General features: G+C 37.1%; 2 protein-coding genes across 6 annotated transcripts; one reads left to right on the top strand and one right to left on the bottom strand.

Annotated features, from left to right (window-relative positions):
- Positions 1-458: 458 nt before the first annotated feature.
- Positions 459-1,572, top strand: LOC131678290 (uncharacterized). The gene is made up of 2 exons (XM_058958327.1): positions 459-1,150; positions 1,220-1,572. Exons 1-2 carry the CDS (start codon positions 485-487, stop codon positions 1,409-1,411), a joined length of 858 nt encoding a protein of 285 aa, XP_058814310.1. The 5' UTR covers positions 459-484; the 3' UTR covers positions 1,412-1,572.
- Positions 1,573-8,453: 6,881 nt separating this feature from the next.
- LOC131678291 (CD63 antigen-like) lies at positions 8,454-14,387 on the bottom strand. 5 transcript variants are annotated; one of them, XM_058958330.1, is made up of 8 exons: positions 14,271-14,386; positions 12,899-13,043; positions 9,594-9,709; positions 9,340-9,528; positions 9,097-9,273; positions 8,918-9,020; positions 8,707-8,849; positions 8,454-8,638 (listed from the first exon to the last, which is right to left on the bottom strand). In XM_058958330.1, exons 3-8 carry the CDS (start codon positions 9,657-9,659, stop codon positions 8,567-8,569), a joined length of 750 nt encoding a protein of 249 aa, XP_058814313.1. In that variant the 5' UTR covers positions 9,660-9,709; positions 12,899-13,043; positions 14,271-14,386; the 3' UTR covers positions 8,454-8,566. The 5 variants fall into 5 exon arrangements, with proteins under 5 accessions (XP_058814313.1, XP_058814311.1, XP_058814316.1 ...); XM_058958328.1 differs by lacking the exon at positions 12,899-13,043 and having other exon boundaries at positions 14,271-14,387; XM_058958333.1 differs by lacking the exons at positions 12,899-13,043; positions 14,271-14,386 and adding an exon at positions 14,050-14,221.
- Between the last annotated feature and the right edge of the window lie 2,325 nt (positions 14,388-16,712).

A 16,712-nucleotide genomic window follows, 5' to 3' on the forward strand; every position in this document is an offset into this window, starting at 1 on the left:
AAAATATTTTTAAAAAATCTTACTGCCTTTCTGTTAAAATTTTGGAACGGAATGTCTATATGTAAAGTTGTGTCATACCTCGATTTAAAGATATAAAGGCATTTTTCTTTTTTAAAATTTTCTTCTAAAAATGGTAAATAAGAAATTAAAGTATTGGCTTAGCGTTTCAGTTCGTTCAAACACAAATATTACGGAAGAATTCAAAATATACTCAAATCATTATTCACGAGATGAACAACTAACCATACTTTCGAAAAGGTAGAATAATCTCTTTATTCAAAAGAATTGCTTGTTCAGATTCGTTTCAATGTAAACATTTTCGTATCATCAACTAGTGCGAGTTGCAATAGTAAAAATACACGTCCCTACAGACGAATACAATGCCTTCATTCTCCAGTGATATTATTTTGCACCGATATAAGAGACTCACCCAGGTTGTGTTTTATCAGTTTGGTTCAATCAGTAGACACCTTTCTTCCAAAACATGATGAATCGTTCAACAGTGCTCGCCTTCGTCCTACTATCCTTCGCCTATGGGATCCAATGTGCAACGCTTACTCAATCGATTTCGGCAGCTATCAACACCTCCATGACGAAGATCAACGCAACACTCGTAACCATGAGCACTACATTCGCGAACGGCGAAAAATCAGCCCTAGCTAGTTTAATCACATTGGTAACGACCGTCAACCAGACACTCGTACCTTTGTTGACCAAGTATAACTCTTATGGGGTCGACACATCCAAAGTAGCTACCATCATCACTGGATTATCCGAACAACTAGCAAATGCTAAAGAAATTTTAGGAACTTTCGATGCTAAAAATGTTGATAAGGCTTTTGCATACGCTGTTGGATTAGTTCAAAATATAAACGCAACGTTGAACACTGCAGCCAATCAAATGACCGCAAGCGCTGTGTACGGTGGCAAGTACAATGCCACTTGTCTGAACAAATATGGAGCGATGCTGTACGCATCGCCTGTTTCGGCAGACAGAATTAATACTTGCATTCAGAATGAAGTTACCCCAATCACGAATTTGGCGACGAACATAACAACGCTGTTCAGTATTGCGCAACCGGTCGCAATTCAGATGTTCAACATGATCAACGTTTGCTCTACGTCGCCCAACTCTGCTTGCATCCAGGAGGTATGTAGCTGTTAGTTGAATGAATAGGTATTCCATTACTAACTCCATCAATTATTTGTTTTTCTTCAGTTTTTCCAAAAAATAGGCTTATTTAGTTGGGTAGCAAACTTCCCCCTCAGTTTCATCGGCTACGTCAATCCATTATCGCAAAGCATCACATACAGATTGAATCGATGTGCCTCACTGACGACTGTCGATATCGGTGTGCTAGTGGAAACCTATACGAATAACTTTAGCAAATGTCTCTCAACGGGATCGTAAGTTTCTAATGTTAATAAACTGGTAGCTATACCGAGCATGTTACTGTAATTTACATGTTTTGTAATTTATTTTATTGGGATTTAATATAAAGTGCTCAAGGAAGCAACAGAGAATGATTTCTATAGGTTCCATATACAGTATATAAACTGTCAGCTACATGAGCATTCTTGTGGTAATTTTGACTTGGAGGCATCAAATGTTATTGAAAAAAATGTAACCTTCGAAAGACCTTAGATTGCACAGGAAAAAACAACGAATTATTGAATACTTGTGTTGATCCTTACTTCCATCAGGTGTGTCTGCTACAATTTTGAGCCAAACCGGACCACTTTGACGTTATTAGGAGAGGCTATTAAATTTTATCGAGATAATATCTGAGTCAGTTATGTATGTGGTAACAGCGTGTGGTGGTGAAGTCGACTCCCACAAATTTTAATTTTGCCAGATCGATCTGTTTCATGCAAAAAGTTCGATATTGTCAAATATCGATCCTTTAAGATTGGATGAAAAAATATGCCAAAATTTTGTTCGGTAAATGAAAATAAAATCGTGCAACCATAACGAAATATTCGTGTTATATACACATTTGGTAAAATAACGAAACATTTCATTTCAATCACAAAAATTGGTTAGTTTTCTACGATGAATTTCGTGCAATGTACACTAAATATTTAAAATCACGAAAATTTTCGTTTCAATCATGAAAAAAAATTTCGTGTATTTGTAAATATGTAAGATAGGATATCGGTCTTCTGTGAAATATGTGCCGATTAAGCTGCGCATCGGCGATGACAGCTAACAAAAAGGCTGAAAGCACCAATTAAATCATTTTATTTTAAATATGTTGGATTTGAATGCTTCGTGTTCCACTCGTCAGTAACTGACACCAACTTGCTATCGGTTAGACGATATATCCAAACTAACACCAAATTGGCGTCAGTGTGTAAATCCAAACAGTTCACACAACATGTGTGAATTTTTATATTCTCAGTCGCATCGCTTGTTTGAGGCGAATCCTGACTAACAACCCACCCACTACCCAATCCGTTGTACTTATGGGAGTGTCACTGAGTCGGGGCCTTCCGTTAAATAAGTACCACATCAATACTCCAAGTAACGGTAAAGATGGTCGTGGCCCGCAATGGTGGTTTTGTTTGCATTTTGACCTGCGAAAATTGCGATCAAACGCGTTGGGGTAAAAAGTAAGTGTAACGTTGTGGGGTTAAGAATCCAATGTATGGAGAAGAGGATACAAAAATGAAAAATGTATTGTGCCTTGCAGGATATGCGATTATATGAAAGCTAAATTCAGATAGGCGCGTGACAGCCACCTATATAAATTCATAGGAAGAAGACCCCTACATTTGTAATAGAGACTGCTTATCACTCCTATAGTTTGCTTATGTTCGACTGTCTTATTGTCTGGTGGCTCCAGTGAAATCGGCCGGTGGAGCAACTGCGGCTATATTTGATGCGCCTTTCAGACGCGCGCAATGTGAGATTTTATTATAAGTGTGACAATAACACTTCATATAAGAAAAGGACAATGCACACTGGGCCAGTAAAAGAAAGTAGGAAAACGAAACCTCTAGCGGTTTGGGTAGCTAATTTTCTGAAACGCTGACTTCAGCACAGTATATTGGTTTTACCTGCGTCTTTTTTGTGAACGTAAATTAGTTTGAATTCTCTTATTTTGGGTTTTAGAGGCTGGAGCCTTAGGTACAGTTTTAGAACGTTTAAAACTATGACAAATTGTCGAAGACACTTAAGCTCTATATCTATTAGTAATAAAGTTATAGCGATTTTTATTAAATTTCACTGAAATTCACGTTTTTTGCTATTCTTCATAGGATAAAGTGCCTATTTTCACCATACTAAGGAGCGTGCCTAACTAATTCATCAATTACTCGGCCTGCACTCAATGGAATGCGTACAAATTGGCATCAACAGTTTTGCTTCATTGTTATGAACGAAGATAACAACACAAATGCGCTGAAAACAGTGAAATTCTCGTGTTTGAGCGCAACGATAACTCGAATCGAGTGCCTCTATTGTTGCGCTATCCTTTGACTCAATGCGTTGAACAAAGATGGCAGGCGCTGCTCTAACCAGCGGCTTCAAATGGGTAGGGTAATAATAGAAACATGGCGAAAAAAGGTTCATCACCCTACAATTTTGAAGACCCTTACACAATAAAATCATTATACAATACATATGTCAGGCCAATTTTGGAATATTGCAGCATAGTATGGAACCCATACACTGTCCTGTACGAAGAACGCATTGAATCAGTCCAAAAACAATTTATTTTGTACGCGCTTCGTAAACTAAACTGGACGACATTTCCCCTTCCATCGTATAAAGCACGTTGCATGCTCATTAATATACAAACACTCAAAGAACGCCGCGAATTTGCCATGCTTTACTTTATCAACGACATTATTTCTCAACGTGTACAATCCGCATCATTACTTTCGCAAATAAAATTTTATGTACCTAGCCGACAACTAACAACTCGTAATTTATTCCAAGAACAATCTTTTAGGACAAACTATGCTAAAAATAGCCCCATCAATAGAATGATGCGTCATTATAATGAAAATTGTGTAATAATTGACCTTTCCATGTCTAGAAAACAAATCAAATCTGAACTAAACCGTAGAAATAATGTATAGTATATAAGTAAATATTGTAAAACCATTCTATGTAGTCTACATATGCTTGACGAAAATTAAAAAAAAAAAATATATATATATATGTTAAATTTATCACTTCCAACATTATGCGTCTATCAGAACTGATAATTCGCGTATATGATAGAAGGCTTTCCGAATTGTCGACACGTTTTAAGTAAAATTTGCAAAAATATTGTAAAAGGGCCCTTATTATTTGCTCGAATCAAAACTCGTCGAAATGTTAATTGACGATAGGTTCATCCGGAGTGTTCATTTGTGTTTACATTTTTCTTGTGTTGCCAATTTTATTTTGTTTCCAGCACCTAATGTGGCTACGCCACATCGCTTTTGCGCGTGCTGTTCGACGTCGCTACCGCTCAGTCTGAGTAACTGGCTAACGAGTGGATCACAGGTTCGCTTGCTTCCGACGACGGGTCGGTGATCACCTCGCCCGGCGGATCCTCAGCGGCTATGCGCCGCTTCGGTTCCTAGGCCTCGGTTATGCGGCTAAGCCGCATCGAAATGATATCCCTTGAACAGAGGTTCTTGAAGGGTATCGGATGGTTACCCAGTAAAGTTTAACCGGAGATGAGCTAGAATTCTGATTGGCTCTAATTAGTTTTCCGACAACAGTGATGCAACCGATGTTAACTAAAGTCGGTTTTGTCACTGGAGCCGGAATACGAATTAGAACCAGCCAGCATTCCGGCTTAGCTGAACTGGGAAGTTTCTTAAAATTTAATGTGGGAAAAAAATTCTGGCAACGCTCCAGCACCCCGTTAAAGGGCCCATATTATTGGCTCGAATCAAACCTCGTCGAAATGTCAATTGACGATAGGTTCATCCGGAGTGTTCATTTGTGTTTACATTTTGCTAGCGTTGCCAATTTTATTTTGTGTCCACCACCCAATGTGGCTACGCCACATCGCTTTTGCACGTGCTGTCCGACTTTACTACCGCTCAGTCGGACTTAAACTAGAGATAGCCCCTATGTTTCAGTCAGCCGGGCAAACGAGTGGATCACAGGTTTGTTTGCTTCCGCCGGCGGGTCAGCGGCCACCTCGCCCGGCGGATCCTAAGCGGCTTTGCGCCGCTTCGGTTCCTAGGCCTCGGTTATGGTCTTGTCAAATTTTGGTCTTGTCAAACTGCAAATGACGTGAAAACCCAAGATGGTACCAGATAAGGTATAGGCAACGTAAAGCGAGAGTTTTGGTTTTACGATTGGCAAGATCGACATTGCGTAAATACTGATTCACTTCCCAAAAAAGAGGTTAATAAAAATGAAATTAACTAAAACAATGTTTTGAATATAGAAACTAGTGCTTTCAGCCTCTCAAAGCGTTTGCCACCAAAAATATTATTGTACACACATGCATACACCTTCTGCAGATTATCTTGAATCTGTTTTGCGTTTGTCAAATCTGCTTATTCTTATCCGGACACGCTCTTTTTCCCTTTGGTGCAGACCCTCGGCAGTAACATTACGTGCGGTGCAAAAAGTCAGAATCAACCAATCAGGAGCTGGACCATTCTGACGTAAAATCAGAGATGCCAGGTACTTTTTTCAAATGTCTGCGATAATAATTTTAAAAGTCTGGGAAGAACAAAAAATGTCAGGAAAGCTAGTGTAACCAAAAGCCTTTATACTCAAAAATCTGCAAATATCTGCAACCAAACTAAAAAATCTGCAAATATCTGCGTCATCGAAAAAATCTGCAGCTTAAATTAAAAGTCTGCGAATTTGCAGACTTGTCTGCAAATCTGGCATCTCTGCGTAAAATTGGAACAAAAACGGCCCCCCTATTGTTACGTCTTGTCTTAGCTTTCGACAAGTTTTGATTCAAGCCCACAACATCCAGCCATTGTAAAATATCCTGATTAGAAAAATCTAGAAAAATCTGTTTTCTCAAAAATTCACTGACCTTCCTTAGTGTATCATGTTATACCAAATGTGAAAGAATGCCGGATACATATTTTGATGTATTTGAAATATAGGATAATGTGCATATTATGGCAGTAGAGCCTATTGTGACTCTATTTCGCACCTCTTGTTTTCGAACTAAGCATACGGGATAATGGCAATATTTATTTGGTTGAAACAGGTGTGCAAAATAAGCTCATGTTACATTCATTATTTGTTGCGAACATATTTATTTGGAACTATCTTCTAAATCCAACATTCAGTTAACATAAAATTACCTTGAAATATCTGCTAATTCGCCTCATTCACATAGTGAACCGAAATGGCGCTTAGCAAAACTACATGCTATGAACCGGCCATTACCGTCTCATATCTCGTTGTTTCGCTAAAACTATATTAAACATTGCACTGATGCATATCTTTATTTTAACTGGGAATTCATTTATGATTAATTCACTTTAAAAGTACTTAAGTACTAGTGTTATAATAGGTTATTCAGATATACAGTGGCACGCATTATCGACATGTTTTTCCGATACACTACTACAATCAAAACAAATCTTTTACATTCAGTATTCAGGAAAGAATCAACAGTGCGGCCAAACTGAAAGATACACTTGAAAATATAATAGTAATGCAATTTCAGGTATAAATAATCGATCATATAAAGTTATTGAACTGATTGCTGATTGGCTCGGAACAATACAATGCTTGATGTGAAACTAGTCATCCGCAGTTGTTAGCCTTCGCATGATTATTTTCTGCGAGTGCAATACTAAGCGTTCTTCTTCTAACAGCGTGATGTTTACATTTGTTTTGATTCCCTTCCTTTTTACAAATCATGCGATGGCGTCCATGATCTGGATACTTAGCTAGAATCGACGCAATTGGAATATAAGGTATTGTGTTTCAATCAGATTGTTTTTCGATGAGGTGAAATTTCGTACGCCCCGGAGGCGATAATTGAGTTGAGGTGATAATATATGCGCAGAATAAAACATTTAATTTCATTTATGCTGTTTTAATGCTGTAAATTGAAGCATTTCTGCCAAATAAGTATTATATAGATGCCTAAGAAACAGTATACTGACACTTTATTCCGAGAAAGGTTTTAGATAATGTGCTTCATTGAAAACTTGTTCAAAACGCACGGTTTCACTTCACTAGATGGATTTAGACAAGAATAACAGTAATTGGAGAGGACAGCGTACGCCTATTCTCTATAATTCACGTTGAATTATTCGAACCATACGTGGAAGAAACAGGGAAGTTATTAATTCGATTTTATGACTTTTACACTCATTGTCATTCTTGACCGATAACCGATAAGCTATGATCCCGCGACGAAACCAATAAATTAGCGTTCGCCAGTATCTGTACAAAACCTTTTGAAATAAGGTTGAAGAGTTACGCTAACTGCATTTTATCACGCGATCTGGTTTTCAAAGAGGCCACATTGAACGTCCTAAAAGATGCCAACATATTCTCTGAAAAATATAAAGTCGACCTAAGCCCCTTGGCCCCAAGCAAACCCACCGTCGTACTCTGGCCGCGTCTTGGGAAACTCATTGTTATTGAACTAGCAGCGAACCGAAACAAGGCTTTGCCGGGCGAAAAAGTTAACTAAAATATCATTTATTTAACATACTAAGGTAAACTACCTTAAAAATTGAAGCATCATAAAAACATAATCTACTTTGAATACAGATATCTCGAATATATCAAGTTAGGTGTATTTGACATACTTTCACAGTAATGACTCTTTGCGAAATCTGTTCTTTTTGTTCCTGATATTCATTAAGTCATACATGTTTTGATGTTAAACAGCTTCCTCAGAATCCTGCTAAGGATGCTATCAGAATTCGGATCAGGCTTCCATGAGTTAGAAAACGTCAACATTCTGAGCAGAGTTCCATCACAGTGTTGAAAGGGATAGTCTCGTGATCAAATGTGCGTAAAAATACTGAATAGAAACCCAGCAGCACTGTGAATCGAATTTTTATTAGAATATTTGACCAGATTTCATTAGACATATGAGCATTCTTCCATCGAGCAAATCATAACTTTCAGCAGTATGCCATCTTGAAAAAGGTTCTACCAGAGCTCTGAGAAGCTTTCCTTCGGTATCGTGCTAAGGATTCTTCCAGAGTCCATTGGAATCCTGAGCAGCATACCATCAGAATTCCTAAGTAGGATACCACAAGAATCTTGAGATGGATGTCATCAAAATCCTGAGAGGAATCCCATCGGAATTCTGAGCAGAAACATGGATACGGACTCCAGGTTAGGAACGGTTCTATTACAATTCCGGCGAATAAGACAAACCTAGCTGAAAATATTGTATAATATTTCCTAAATATGTTGGTATTATAAAGTAAACCCCTGGGGTATACTATGTATTTTCAGGACTTTTACCGCATGTGTTTTGAATTTTGAATAGTATCGCTTTTCATTCAATTTATCCATATCTGTTTATTTTTTTATTATTTCAGAAACATATCATATATCATTTTGTGGACAGGAGATTGTTCTAAATAGCACGGGTATCACAAAAATAAATTAGAACCCTGTATGGCCGTGTTGCATTTTTATCTGTTTCGATAGATAGCACGCGAAAAAGATTCCGAAAAACTGTAATTAATGAATAAAAAAAATGTTACCGTTTATATTCATAAGAAACGCATATTCAACTAGCCAACCTGTATTACAGCGATTGCGATTCCAGCAGCTCCCAAGCTAACCGCGTGCGACCGTATGTAGTTACCAAAGGATTTGATACATCCGGTCTTCCGCAGGCGCTCCGGGTGTTGTTCATCTGGACAATGCACGACACCGATGCTTCCTAAGGGGGGAAGGATTTATCATTTATTACACGATACATAAACGATAAAATGCGCAAACAATATTTACCAACGGACGTTTTGCAGCAGGTTATGGGAAGGAATGTAGAATTGAATAGCTGATCATTGCTTTTAACCCAATCGTCTGATTTATCTACTCCGCAACAGTCAAACTGTGAAGATTTAATTTATTGAACTCATGAAACGTTCTAAAGTAATATTTCCTACTCATGGTACTCTAATACTCACGTCAACCTGAATTTCATCCCAAATGTAGGTGATTTCTTGACTAGTATTACCTCCGTAGTGTTCCATCGAACTGCGCAATGTAGTCGACACTAGATTATAAGTGTCGTTTCTCAGTACGTACCCACTGATACCGGCGGCCAGCTCCAAAATAAAGATCAGTACCAATAGAACCGAAAACTGTGGAATGTTTGTTTGGGGTTAGCTTCGATATAATTTCGAAGAGCGCATTTCAATTTCCCTTACCGTAAGTGTCATGCAGTAGTTTTCCTTGTACGCTCCACAGCAACCGAAGAAAGCGATTATAAAAATGAAGCATCCGATCACGACCAGAAATGTAGGGACGCTGAAAAACTGTGGATCCAAGATTTCCGCGAAGTTGTGATATGCACCTTGAACGGTTAGGCCTATAGCCATAATCGTGATGCCGGTTATCTGTGGAAAACAAACGCGCAATTACATAGTTGCAAACCTACCCTCACGCAGAACGTCATACATACCACAAAAAAGAAATTGAATAGAAATAGTAGATATTTCACAAGATTTGCACTGGTACTGAGCGACATCTTGCCGGTAGGGATTAAGTGTTACAGTTTCTGTATAAGTCTATATGTTGCTGAAAAGAAAGAGGAACAATGAATTGTGTTAAGTGATTGATGTTTTTCTTGCGAAACGATGAGCTCATAATTTTGTTTGTTTAGTATGGGTTCTTCATGATAAAGTCACTTATCTTATCGCAAAGAATATCCACGACGTTGATTTTAGAGATACATTACGCGATTTATAAACATTCTCATACGTTTATTACAAATGGATAGAATGTTGTGAATTCTTCTCCCATTTTATGTATATTAAAATTATATTGTGTGATGAGCTACAAGCATATCCGCTCGATAGACTAATGGGGTTTTTCATTGAAAAATTCCGGGGCAGTGAATTGCACTAGTGTTGCAAATGAATCATATGAGATCGTAGTGTTCAGACCGTATTTCCGCAGCCATGACGCTCACCACTGTTGTGCGTAATGAGCGTATGGGGCTATTTGGACCCCTATTCCATCAACCACCGTTCAGCGGCTTGCGGCTGCACACACGATTACACACACCACAACAAAGAAAATACATAATGCGCTGATCGACAGCTACTACCCAGAATAATTTTTTTACTCAATTTATTTATTTTTTTGCTACTTAAGGACTTTCTCCAGTAAATATTTCATAGGTAAATATAATTCCTTTGCAAAAAAATTAGCGGTCTGAATTGCCCCATAGGGAGATCCGAATAACCCCTACATCGTAAAAGGATGGAAAAACGTAGTTTTGCAAATCGTCGCTTAGCGCTGCCATGGACTAGTGCAAATGAATTTTTATAGCTTCAAAATGTAGCTGAGGTAACGTCGTTGGCCGAGGTTTCAAACTAACAATTAGGTCCTTTGACCGATAAATTATTTCACACCTAACCACCAAAAACGGCGATTTGCTTAGGTGGGTCCGAATATTTCAGTTAAACAGCTTAACTAAGAGCATAAAGCCAAAAAAAATGTTAGTATCGGGGCTTGGTGGCCTTGAACTATTCATAACCTTTTTTTGCAAAGCTACTATTTTTATCTGAAAAAAATTATTTAAAAAAATCTTAACATTGATATGAAAATTTAGACGAAAAAATTAAATAACGACACGACAGTTAATTTACGAATAATTTAAACTTTTCTTTTTGAATTCGGTTGAATACTTTTTCGACAATCGAAGTCACTGACGTTTTTAGAAAAAATTACAGTAGAATCCTTTTAAGAATTGGTTACGTGTCAGGAGGTGGGGTGGAAGAAATTTGAGACAATTCGTTACATGGGGGGGAGAGCGAGTCAATTTTGGACAATTGTTTCATGACGTATTTTATGAATGATACCAAACTTTGCTTCTAATGCTTGTATTTCTATAAAAATTTGGAATACTATTTTTAACAATCTATGCTTTAAGATAAAAGAATAACAAACAAATTGGATTGTTTGACCGTCCTCAACATATATAAACCCTTAAACCAAGTTTAACTCACCGATAAACCCGGTTTAAAAGTTAAGCGAAAGTGAAGAAACCCGCCCTAAGGAGTAGAGGTAGTATAAAAATGCGAGATCTCAGTGTGAGAATTTTAAACGTCTGAATTGTAATGTCTTTCTTAGGTATAGAACTATGAGTATTAGAGTGGGACATGGTTACATGAACAAAATGAAATTTGGCTCCGAGTAACTTTTTAGGTTCCATTTAGCATCCAGAACAACTCTGCAAATTTTTGAATCGATTGGTGAAACTATATACCCATACAAAATCCTATGTAAACTTTAAACAGTGGGCGCAAAAATATAGTTTCAGGGATCCAGCTAAGAATTTGCACAGTTGTTCTAGGGCCCAAATGGTACCTAAAAAGTTGCTCGGAGCTGGAATCTAATTTTTGTCCCACCCTAATGAGTATAAAAAGAGTGGTAGATTTAGTATGGGTAACATTCATAATTTTAATGATCATTAAGGGGTGGTTCTTATTCTTTTGGGTGAAAATAAGACAAAGTTTGTTAATTTTTTTGAATAATTGAAAGGTGTACGAACTTCCTGTTTTGACGATTAAATATGTTTAGTATTCAAGAGTTCATAAGAATCAGCATCTCAGTGAAATTGAAAATGGAGGCATCAAAACGGCGATTTCCGTCTACCTATGCGCGCGAAACATTGGCCTGAAACTAAGAGCGTGTAGTATCTTGTAGTAAACTAAAAGCAAAAATCATTATAATTTCTTACAGTTAATGAAATTCTGTACGACTTTTACCAAATTAGAATGAGATTTGATTAATTGATTGCATAATAACCATTTGAAATATAAAATTAAGATTCTTGGCACCTTATTTCAGTTGAACCATGATTAAAAAGTGTGAACAAATTATTGCTCATACTGGTTTTAGGTATAAGTCATTACCTTTAAGAAATTATAACGAATTTTGATTTCAGTGTAACACTAGACACTGAATTCAAAGCGGCTTGGCATACATGTATACATGCCTGTATATAATATACATCAAGTGATTGCAATTAGTGTAGCCTATTATTTACGAATAAACTTTTTGAAATTCGTAGGAAATGTTCAGCGAAATCGTAGAAATACGAGGAAATTAATAATTTTCACTTATTAAGCCAATATATTTGAGTTAAAAGCAATCACATTTGGCGGTGTTAAGTCAGACCGGACTAAGTGACAAAATATTGATTTCGAGAAAAACGAGTTTAAAGTTTCAATCGCAGCATCCTTCACATTATAATTAGAAATTAATTTTTGCCATATTTCTTGTTTATTGTAACATATTTAAAATCTGCCAAAAGTCGAATGTAGCTGACGAAATACTTTATCCAGTGCTATAATTATCTAATTTTTTGATGATTTGCGACTTAGTCCGGTCTGACTTAACACCGACCATATTACAACTGAATTTAAAACATGTTTCTGCCATAGATTATAGTCCATATTAATTGCTATCGATCGATGTATATACATGATATATATGTTATATAACAATGTATTGTCTATCTCGAGATAATCTAGCATTTCGTCGATTTCTTGCTATATGGGATACACACGAGTGCGATCGAAACAAAAACAAACGTCAAAACGTTTTCTCACTCGCACTGATGCAAACTAGATGGGCACGTAACTCAACGCACGGCCCGGTGGCCCATGGCTGAAAGGTCGCAATGTGGATTTAAGAAAAGATTCGCAACATATATCATAGCTTTGAATTCAAAGTTATTGGGTAAAAAATGTTTACCGCGCTCGCTTGCCGCGTTTCCGTTTATTGTGGTTTGATAATGCGGCAAAGGCTGTGACAGCGCTTTTAGTCCATGTGGGTATGCAGCAACAAAATCTGTTTACGTCTTCACTGCATTCTTCGTGATCCGTGCGCACCTGCTACTCTGCAAGTTGTAGCCCCGTGAAAAAAAAATCCAAAATCAGTCATTAATCCTAATTAATCCTAACATTATAAAAATGTCAAAAATCGAACAAAAAAGTTGTAGTAAAAAAACCCGTTTTACATTGTTTTATCCATCAACAATTACTCTTTACTTTTAGTACATTTATATGAGGAGACTACACATAAGTTGCGCATTGCTAAATTACTTTTATTTTTAGTAAAGGTTTTTTGTTGTAATGTAAGCAGTGTTGCCACTATGGCAGATATATCTCGCATGTCAGACACATTACAGCCTCCAAACAAAAACGGAAACATTTCATTCCGCAGGTTTAAAAGAAGTTATGGATCACGATTAACTCAAAGCGATTATATCTCCAGGCATTTACTGATTGAATCATTGTTTTGCTTCATCTTTGACATGTATGTACCCGGTGCAATAAATGTCAAGCTAATGGATCTATTATATGTATGAGTAAAACTATGTCCGATCAAGTTATAATCTATTTTATACCACCTCTAACAACGTTTTTAAAGAAAAGGAAGGAGATCGCTATGATTTGCCAAAAACAAGCAAAATATTATTTTAGGAGGATTGATCCCAATCGCCACTTCCCATTGCTCAGAAGTTGCGAAGCATCGTCGAAGTTTGCAACACGGTGTTGTTTTTTTTATATGCTTCGCGTACACTTTATCCACTTATTCTGCTATGCATGCAGGTTTTTTGACACCATCTATACCGGTTTTATAGCGAATCAGTTGCTTGCACCACGTCTCGCAACGCAACAGCCACGCTTTCGATACACTCTCAAAAGAATGAGAAAAAAAGTCTGGTCCTTTTGTCGATCATACTAGACCTTGAACTAAATTCAACTTTTGTCGATTGTCTATACCGTTCGCTCACTGCTTGAATCAATAGCCCTCGCGCTATCCAAAATCAAAATAATTCACTTGCCGTAATGGCTGCTTCGATAAAATTCTATTCACTACACAGCGGAAAGGCAAATTACACTTTTTTTCTTATCAGTTATCCAGTTTGCACGTAGGTACGTAGATCCGGCACATGACGAGTACGTGTAAATTAAAATTATTCACATCAGAGTGATAGATGTGCACACCATTTCGTTAGTCGTCACAAATTTTGTAGTAATCACTTGGGAGCACACAGTCCCACCCGCATGTGTTGAAATCTACGCCGGAAGAGTTACCGGTGTTTGCGATCAACATTTACCTTCACTTGTTTGCAGGTATATAACCTACACGGGTGTGTACTACAATTATGTATTAGCTTCCCGACGGCGATCTACGTCTCGTTCAGTGGAGTGATAAAATGCGACTGAGGTGTACACACAGCGACAGCGTTTTTCACTATCAGTTTTTCGATATGTTGAATACTGAAGCTTTGGGTACTGATGGGAATAACGCTACTTGTGATTTACTGTACTCATAAACGGTACTGCAATCGGGAAAAACTTGTATAGCGCAATGCACATATAATTTATCCCTTTGGAATATAGTAGCAATAAATAATATTACACTGGAGGAATGATTCGCTGGCGAAGAAAATTTAGCATCAACTTATTTTGATTGTTTTGGAGTATCTGAAGAAGCGAAGTAATTCGAAGCAAATCGAGTAAATTCTTGTTAAGTATATCAATTCAAAAGTGAGTCAAAATTTCTAAAACGAGCGCCCAAATTAGGTGAAATTTCATGTTGAATGGTAGATACATTTTATTTTTGGTAGAATTTGTTATTGTAAAATAAAATTCAGATGGAATTTTTCGACGATAATATATACATTCAATGTTTTAGCCCGTTAGGGTTTTAAAATTTAACCCAATTCACCGATTTTAACGATTTCATCAGCAATGATATCCTCGAATCTGATTCATCGAGGATTTTCTCCGGTTTGAAAAGTCACATTTTCAATTATTTTTAATCCAAAAAATTGTATTCGATTTCAATTGAAAATATGCCACATATATTACTATTAGTACACGTCTCCGGTTGATCATTTTTTTCCTTCATTTACTTCTTTCAATACATTCGACATTATTCATCTACATTTGAAATAATGAAAATATTTATTTTTCTAATTCGATATTTTTAGAAATTTTTTCTCGTAGTGTTAGGTATGTTGGTCTGTGGTAGAACCTCAATTACTAACAGGTAATTACTTTTTCGTTTTTCTGTCAAAAACTATATTAAACGTTGCACTGATCCATACGTTTATTTTAGCTGGAGGGATAAACGGGTACACATGTTTCGGGCGGCCATTCTAACTGTACTTAAACGATAACCTGGTTGTTCATATGTACACAAGAAATGATCACCCGAATTTAGTTTTTTATTGAAATATAGAGCCAGGAAAAACTTTAGACTTATGTTATGCGAAGATTTGGCGTAAAGCATGCTAGCCTGCCGCGTGGTCGTTGTAAATTTCAGTGATAAATTTTTCAGACCATTTCACATAAAAGATAATTTTTTTGGTGAACTTTAACGTAATTAAAGTTATATTTTTCCTATTGTGCAATGTTTGATGTGAATCTAGTCATTACCATAGTTCCATATCAACTTTTGAATAGGGCTAATAAGATTTGTAAACAAACTTTTGTTTTGTTGATTTTTCTTAATTTGTTATAATTTTAACACAGAGGTACCAAAGTGTCCTCGTTGGCTTCGTACTACTCCAGGACAACATTTGAATAGTGGTACGAAGCTAGATTCGACCAGAAGATCGTAGGGCCGTCGTGTTGTTTCAACAGAGAAAGCAGACACTTCTGTAGATACTCCTTGAGGTAGAAACAGTCCTGGCCACATGAGCAGATCGCTTGTCAAATCATGTATTTGTTAGCAACCTTTTTAAGTTTCTACTTCCTTACCTCCATCGGAACATCAAACTTGTGCTGAACGCAAGACTTGGACTGATTCAACTTTATGGCCACATCCCTGACCAGGGCAGGAAAATTTCGAAAAATGAATTGATTGCTGTTCGAAGCTTCACGAAGCACCTTCTCAAGCATACCACATGCAATCGATGAGTTTGACACAATCGCTGCGAACATTTAGGGGTAAAACTTATCTCTGCTCGGACGAAGCGAGCTTCGCATCTAGTTCGCTCTTTACAATGTTCGAAAAAGTTCACATTAACCTTAGAAGCACACATCGTCGAACACGAGGTAAGCTCTTGGCTCGTGGTTTTTGCGTTTTTGGAACATTTCCACAGAGTTTCGAAGCGATATTCGGTGAACACATATAAAGCGAATGCCTCGTTTATTTGAGAATCGCGAACATCGAAGTTTTATATCGCTTCAAGCATCAGCATCATGAGGCCACCGCGAACATGTACGCTACGTGACTATCTGTCTTAAAATCATAAACTTTAAATCTTATTTTGAGTATAAATAAAATGGATTATTTTAAGATTATAATTTAGGATTTAGGGATTAGGTGCGTCGCATACCTTACCAATTTATGAGCCACGAGTTTGAATGAGCGTAGTGGTAGTGAAATTCAAATTCTTTTTTTCGGAATACAATTATGTTTACTAGCTACTTTGATTGCAAACTCGTCTTTTCTTCTTCAATCGGAGTATATTTTCCCTGCCAAGGAGTTTAGGTGAAGATGTATAAAGTATGTTTAAGGGGGTAAGGGTTTCAGCGTGAAAAAATGT

Source organism: Topomyia yanbarensis, chromosome 2 (genome assembly GCF_030247195.1).
Source record: "Topomyia yanbarensis strain Yona2022 chromosome 2, ASM3024719v1, whole genome shotgun sequence".
In the NCBI taxonomy this organism is placed as follows: Eukaryota; Metazoa; Arthropoda; class Insecta; order Diptera; family Culicidae; genus Topomyia; species Topomyia yanbarensis.

Bases quoted from the DNA above. Each gene is read 5' to 3' on its own strand.
- LOC131678290 (XM_058958327.1), top strand. From the start codon at position 485: ATGATGAATCGTTCAACAGTGCTCGCCTTCGTCCTACTATCCTTCGCC. The intron at 1,151-1,219 runs GTATGTAGCTGT...GTTTTTCTTCAG, and splicing joins ACTCTGCTTGCATCCAGGAG to TTTTTCCAAAAAATAGGCTT.
- LOC131678291 (XM_058958328.1), bottom strand. From the start codon at position 9,659: ATGTCGCTCAGTACCAGTGCAAATCTTGTGAAATATCTACTATTTCTA. The intron at 9,021-9,096 runs GTGAGTATTAGA...AAATCTTCACAG, and splicing joins GGGATGAAATTCAGGTTGAC to TTTGACTGTTGCGGAGTAGA. The intron at 8,639-8,706 runs GTTGGCTAGTTG...CATTAATTACAG, and splicing joins TCGCAATCGCTGTAATACAG to TTTTTCGGAATCTTTTTCGC.